This window comes from Coregonus clupeaformis, chromosome 3, assembly GCF_020615455.1.
Source record: "Coregonus clupeaformis isolate EN_2021a chromosome 3, ASM2061545v1, whole genome shotgun sequence".
Classification (NCBI taxonomy): domain Eukaryota; kingdom Metazoa; phylum Chordata; class Actinopteri; order Salmoniformes; family Salmonidae; genus Coregonus; species Coregonus clupeaformis.
The window spans coordinates 3,725,677-3,732,719 of NC_059194.1; the positions used below are offsets into that span (position 1 = coordinate 3,725,677).

At 47.6% G+C, this 7,043-nt stretch overlaps 1 protein-coding gene across 1 annotated transcript; it reads right to left on the bottom strand.

Annotated features, from left to right (window-relative positions):
- Positions 1 to 2,885: 2,885 nt before the first annotated feature.
- On the bottom strand, positions 2,886 to 6,805 carry LOC121539239 (caltractin-like). Its single transcript, XM_041847586.2, has 5 exons — positions 6,467 to 6,805; positions 5,577 to 5,738; positions 5,210 to 5,338; positions 4,475 to 4,612; positions 2,886 to 3,743 (listed from the first exon to the last, which is right to left on the bottom strand). The coding sequence occupies exons 1-5, from the start codon at positions 6,467 to 6,469 to the stop codon at positions 3,654 to 3,656; spliced, it is 522 nt and encodes a 173-aa protein (XP_041703520.2). The 5' UTR covers positions 6,470 to 6,805; the 3' UTR covers positions 2,886 to 3,653.
- Positions 6,806 to 7,043: the final 238 nt, after the last annotated feature.

Consider the following 7,043-nt stretch of genomic DNA (forward strand, 5'->3'; position numbering starts at 1 on the left):
GTATTTTAAAATAATGTGGCCCAAATCAATTACTTCAATTGAAAGTATTTTAACATTTTCTATAAACAGCCTACTATTTGATTGTATTAAAAAAATACTTAAAGGGTATTTGAGTCCGTCTATTCAAGTATTTTAAAATACTTTCTAAATGTCTTTTGAAAGTAATTGAAATACCTTAAATAGTATTTGAACCCAGGTCTGGTTGACTGACACTTACCTTCAGCTGTCTCTCTGTGGTCGCTCACCTTCAGCTGTCTCTCTGTGGTCGCTCACTTTCAGCTGTCTCTCTGTGGTCGCTCACCTTCAGCTGTCTCTCTGTGGTCGCTCACCTTCAGCTGTCTCTCTGTGGTCGCTCACCTTCAGCTGTCTCTCTGTGGTCGCTCACCTTCAGCTGTCTCTCTGTGGTCGCTCACTTTCAGCTGTCTCTCTGTGGTCGCTCACCTTCAGCTGTCTCACTGTGGTCGCTCACCTTCAGCTGTCTCTCTGTGGTCGCTCACCTTCAGCTGTCTCTCTGTGGTCGCTCAACTTCAGCTGTCTCTCTGTGGCCGCTCACCTTCAGCTGTCTCTCTGTGGCCGCTCACCTTCAGCTGTCTCTCTGTGGTCGCTCACCTTCAGCTGTCTCTCTGTGGTCGCTCACCTTCAGCTGTCTCTCTGTGGTCGCTCACCTTCAGCTGTCTCACTGTGGTCGCTCACCTTCAGCTGTCTCTCTGTGGTCGCTCACCTTCAGCTGTCTCACTGTGGTCGCTCACCTTCAGCTGTCTCACTGTGGTCGCTCACCTTCAGCTGTCTCTCTGTGGTCGCTCACCTTCAGCTGTCTCACTGTGGTCGTTCACCTTCAGCTGTCTCTCTGTGGTCGCTCACCTTCAGCTGTCTCTCTGTGGTCGCTCACCTTCAGCTGTCTCACTGTGGTCGCTCACCTTCAGCTGTCTCTCTGTGGTCGCTCACCTTCAGCTGTCTCACTGTGGTCGCTCACCTTCAGCTGTCTCTCTGTGGTCGCTCACCTTCAGCTGTCTCTCTGTGGTCGCTCACCTTCAGCTGTCTCTCTGTGGTCGCTCACTTTCAGCTGTCTCACTGTGGTCGCTCACCTTCAGCTGTCTCACTGTGGTCGCTCACCTTCAGCTGTCTCTCTGTGGTCGCTCACCTTCAGCTGTCTCTCTGTGGTCGCTGACCTTCAGCTGTCTCACTGTGGTCGCTCACCTTCAGCTGTCTCTCTGTGGTCGCTCACCTTCAGCTGTCTCTCTGTGGTCGCTCACCTTCAGCTGTCTCTCTGTGGTCGCTCACCTTCAGCTGTCTCACTGTGGTCGCTCACCTTCAGCTGTCTCTCTGTGGTCGCTCACCTTCAGCTGTCTCACTGTGGTCGTTCACCTTCAGCTGTCTCTCTGTGGTCGCTCACCTTCAGCTGTCTCTCTGTGGTCGCTCACCTTCAGCTGTCTCTCTGTTGTCGCTCACCTTCAGCTGTCTCTCTGTGGTCGCTCACCTTCAGCTGTCTCTCTGTGGCCGCTCAACTTCAGCTGTCTCTCTGTGGCCGCTCACCTTCAGCTGTCTCTCTGTGGTCGCTCACCTTCAGCTGTCTCTCTGTGGTCGCTCACCTTCAGCTGTCTCTCTGTGGTCGCTCACCTTCAGCTGTCTCACTGTGGTCGCTCACCTTCAGCTGTCTCTCTGTGGCCGCTCACCTTCAGCTGTCTCTCTGTGGCCGCTCAACTTCAGCTGTCTCTCTGTGGCCGCTCACCTTCAGCTGTCTCTCTGTGGTCGCTCACCTTCAGCTGTCTCTCTGTGGTCGCTCACCTTCAGCTGTCTCTCTGTGGTCGCTCACCTTCAGCTGTCTCACTGTGGTCGCTCACCTTCAGCTGTTCTCTCTGTGGTCGCTCACCTTCAGCTGTCTCTCTGTGGCCGCTCAACTTCAGCTGTCTCTCTGTGGCCGCTCACCTTCAGCTGTCTCTCTGTGGTCGCTCACCTTCAGCTGTCTCTCTGTGGTCGCTCACCTTCAGCTGTCTCTCTGTGGTCGCTCACCTTCAGCTGTCTCTCTGTGGTCGCTCACCTTCAGCTGTCTCTCTGTGGTCGCTCACCTTCAGCTGTCTCACTGTGGTCGCTCACCTTCAGCTGTCTCTCTGTGGTCGCTCACCTTCAGCTGTCTCTCTGTGGCCGCTCAACTTCAGCTGTCTCTCTGTGGCCGCTCACCTTCAGCTGTCTCTCTGTGGTCGCTCACCTTCAGCTGTCTCTCTGTGGTCGCTCATCTTCAGCTGTCTCACTGTGGTCGCTCACCTTCAGCTGTCTCTGTGGTCGCTCACCTTCAGCTGTCTCTCTGTGGTCGCTCACCTTCAGCTGTCTCTCTGTGGTCGCTCACCTTCAGCTGTCTCACTGTGGTCGCTCACCTTCAGCTGTCTCTCTGTGGTCGCTCACCTTCAGCTGTCTCACTGTGGTCGTTCACCTTCAGCTGTCTCTCTGTGGTCGCTCACCTTCAGCTGTCTCTCTGTGGTCGCTCACCTTCAGCTGTCTCACTGTGGTCGCTCACCTTCAGCTGTCTCTCTGTGGTCGCTCACCTTCAGCTGTCTCTCTGTGGTCGCTCACCTTCAGCTGTCTCACTGTGGTCGCTCACCTTCAGCTGTCTCTCTGTGGTCGCTCACCTTCAGCTGTCTCTCTGTGGTCGCTCACCTTCAGCTGTCTCTCTGTGGTCGCTCACCTTCAGCTGTCTCTCTGTGGTCGCTCACCTTCAGCTGTCTCGCTGTGGTCGCTCTTTCTAGAGACTTATCAAACATGGTGACACAGTATATGGATCTCTATGGTCAGAACATGGTGACACAGTATATGGATCTCTATGGTCAGAACATGGCGACACAGTACCATGATCTTGTCTTACGAATACACTGACACTGGAAAAACTGCTTAAAGGTATTTAATGAATTCATATCTTAAATATCAATATATCTGCACATACAGTTTATACGTACAAAACACAGAATACAGGAGATCATACTGTAGATAATTCAAAGAGACAAAAATACAACAATACGAATAAGAAAAATACAGTCAACTTTCACAACTTTAGATTAGAGTTCAAATAGATTTAAGGTGGGTGTTGGAGGGGAGGGGCTGACTAGGGGTAGAGGAGGTGGGGTCTTCCCTGAAACTGATGATTCATACCCTCTGGTAGAGACTCAGGCACGAAGACAAGCAACGTGTTTAAGGGGATCAGTTTGAGCAAGGCGATTCTTTTAGGCAAATCCTTGACGTCACATAAATCTATCTACATGAAGGAGAGAAGAGTAGAGGTTCTGGAATGGAAATGATTGTTTGGCATCTTTCTGTGTGCAGTATCTGATCCTAGTCTTCTTAAACAGCTTCCTGTCCTTGTCCCATTTACCTTCACGATAACAGATATGAAAGGTGAAACAGGGTATTGATAGATGAAAGCACTGTTTTGGGACTCTACCAGCATTCTAACTAAGAGACAGACAGAGCGCTATAAAGACTAACTGATGAGTGGTCATGACAGTAAGGAAGGAGACGAGGAAAGGAAGTTGTCTAATTAAACTAGGACAGGATAACTGAGTAATGACTTGACTAGTACATAACATGTAAAACCAACCCACAGTCTCCTCTGCCCCTGTATGTCCCCAACACCACCCTCTACCCCACAACACCCTGGTTCAGTCTCAGTACAGGCTGGTCTTCTTCATGATGCGGAGGAACTCTCCCTGGTTCACCTCTCCGTCTCCATCCCTGTCTGCCTCCTCGATCATTTCCTGGAGGAGTGGAGGAAGGAGGGGAGGGATGGAGGGGGAGGGAGAGGGATGGGAACGGAGGAGAGAGGAAGCAGGGAACAGGGGAAGGGAGGATGGCAGATTCACAGTAAACTATTAAACAGAAGCCTTAGCAGTAGACCAGAATATTTTTCTTGACAAAATAAAGCTCTTCTATCCTATCCCATATCATCCTGTATGTTCACGTGTGTGTACAGTGCTCTCCAGGTGTGGGGCAAAGGTGCTGTCCGTGTGTGTGTGTGTGTGTGTGTATACAGTGCTGTCCATGTGTGTATACAGTGCTGTCCATGTGTGTGTGTGTGTGTGTGTATACAGTGCTGTCCAGGTGTGTGTGTGTGTGTGTTTTTGTGTGTTGTGTGTGTGTGTGTGTGTGTGTATACAGTGCTGTCCAGGTGTGTGTGTGTGTGTGTATACAGTGCTGTCCATGTGTGTGTGTGTGTGTGTGTGTGTGTGTGTGTATACAGTGCTGTCCATGTGTGTGTGTGTGTGTGTGTGTGTATACAGTGCTGTCCAGGTGTGTGTGTGTGTGTGTGTATACAGTGCTGTCCATGTGTGTGTGTGTGTGTGTGTATACAGTGCGATGATGTGTGTGTGTGTGTGTGTGTGTGTATACAGTGCTGTCCATGTGTGTGTGTGTATGTGTGTATACAGTGCTGTCCAGGTGTGGTGTGTGTGTGTGTGTGTGTACAGTGCTGTCCATGTGTGTGTCTCACCTGCAGTTCCTCGTCAGTCAGGTTCTCTCCTAGTTCTTTAGCGACCCTCTTCAGGTTCCTGAAGGAGATCTTCCCCGTCTCATCATCATCAAACAGACGGAATGCTTTCAGGATCTCCTCCTTAGAATCCTTCTCAGCCTGGGTGGGTAGACAGTAACAGTTACAACACACTGTAACACAATACAATAACACAATACTGCATGGTGATACAATATTACTGCATGGTGATACAATATTACTGCATGGTGATACAATATTACTAAAATACCCTGTAATACAACAAAATACTCTATATACACTACCGGTCAAAGGTTTTAGAACACCTACTCATTCAAGGGTTTTTCTTTATTTTTACTATTTTCTACATTGTAGAATAACGATGAAATAACACATGGAATCATGTAGTAACCACACTGTAAACCATTGTCTTTTAACAGTTTCACTCAATTTATTCTAATTAACCTAATAATTATGACACACTCCTCACTATTGTCATTGGTTGAACTAATTGCGCAGTTTGTCTACATAACCTGGTTCAAGCATTCATGACATCACCCTGAAGAAGGCACAGTGATGCCGAAACGGTGGTGGTTTACCCAATAAATTATTGGGTGTTTATATGTAGTGTGTGCAACTCTCTTTGTTTATGTTTTAGCTTACAATGTTAAACACTGACAGTGTAAATTATTTATGACAAAAACAGACATTATTTATTCACTATGTTGTTTTTCTTACCATCTTCTGAGTCATGACGGTGAAGAAATCAGAGAAGGAGATCTTTCCTGTTCCGTCCTTATCCACCTCCATTATCATCCTCTTAATCTCCTCTTTCTTTGGCTCAAACCCCAGCGCCCTCATAGCAACCTAGAGAGAGAGAGAGAGAGAGAGATAGATAGATAGATAGATAGATAGATAGAAACAGATGAGTTGGTTAAAACCAGGTGTGTTAGTGCTGAGTTGGAACAAACGCTTGACCACCCCGTAGCTCCCCAGGACTATCTTTGTTGACCGACACTGTATTACTAAGCATTATGGGTACTGTAGTACGTCACGTTACACAAACATTGTCCCTGTGCATAACCCCTAACCTCTGACCCCTGACCTTTAACTCCTTGACGTCGATGTGTCCGGAGGCGTCGGTGTCGAACAGTTCGAAGGCCTCTCTGATCTCCTGCTTCAGCTCCTCAGTGAGCTCCGGCTTGGGGCTGGACTTCTTCCTGGGGGGAGGGACCGGACCCAGGGACGGCCTCTTTACACTGGTCGCCTAGCGATGGCAACAAGGAAACACATTAAGGCTTGATGGGTGCATCTCAATGGTCTTAAGTGGATTCCTTGTCTAATCTCCTTCAGTCCAGCTATGTCAGAATATTGAGATACAGCCAGGAGATAAAGAGACAGGGAAAGCCTTAGAAGGGTGTGATTTCAATTGATCTTTATAGACAAGTCATCTTGTATCTGCATAGGGCCATTTCAATGTAAAAGTCTGATAGCCTGGGGGAAACATGGCATAAATAGGGAGATCATGACTAGCACTATAGCTGATTATTTACAGATAGCCGGAAATAGAAGGCTAGCATAGACATGGGAAAAAATGCATCATTACTTTTTTCATTCTGATTATTTACATCCCATTATTAGCCCTATCAGATAATATGCACTTGCTTCAAATGAGTGAATAATAAGCAAGCCTAGTATTCCTATCGCACAGCCAGTTACGGTTAATACCGGTTGTGGTAGCCTCAGTGTATGGAGGCCTTTTGTCATTTGTAGCAGAAGCACAAGGAGTCTCAAAACAGAATTGGCCTCCTGTAGCTCAGTTGGTAGAGCATGGCGCTTGCAACGCCAGAGTTGTGGGTTCGATTCCCACGGGGGGCCAGTATGAAAAATGTATGCACTCACTAACTGTAAGTCGCTATGGATAAGAGCGTCTGCTAAATGACTAAAATGTAAATTGCAAAACCGTTAATTGCGCTCCAGCATTAGCCTACTCACCATTTCAGATGATCACTCGCGAAGACAGCAACAAGAGAACCGTAGATTTACTGAAGAGTGCTCTGTCTAATGTGTTGCTGTCGCTCCTCTCTCTCCTCCTAGCATCCAGGCAGGGATGAGATCATAGACAGAAAACCGGACCGTTTATTACAGGGTCTGCAATAACAGATATACAGTTATTATCAGTCGAGCATATCACAATGTTATAATATGGTTAATATAATTTTTGGTTACGAAATTAAGAAAATAAAATGAAGATTTCCAGTCAATGAACGCAGTATTCTGTCTGTGCTATCGTCATTTTGATCAGTGCCCGTGAATGCGCACTCGATTTAGCTCATTCTGCCTGCCGGGGATACAAATTGGCACATTCAGAATGGAAACAATTCGTATAAACGTGGCGAGCAAGCTAAATCGAGTGCATCTAGTCGGGCGAGAAGGTAATTGGTTGTTGAGGACATGTGGTATAAAACTCTATACGACAATTGGCTGGATTGATCGTTGAAGCTCTGATCCAGAATCTGTTCTCCGTGCGCCAACTGATCTGAAACCGAGGTGTGTGAAATATAAAAACGGA

Excerpts from the sequence above, each read along its gene's own strand:
- LOC121539239 (XM_041847586.2), bottom strand. Across the intron at positions 5,339-5,576 it reads TCGACGTCAAGGAGTTAAAG|GTTGCTATGAGGGCGCTGGG; the intron begins GTCAGGGGTCAG and ends CTCTCTCTCTAG. Across the intron at positions 4,613-5,209 it reads CCGTCATGACTCAGAAGATG|GCTGAGAAGGATTCTAAGGA; the intron begins GTAAGAAAAACA and ends CTACCCACCCAG.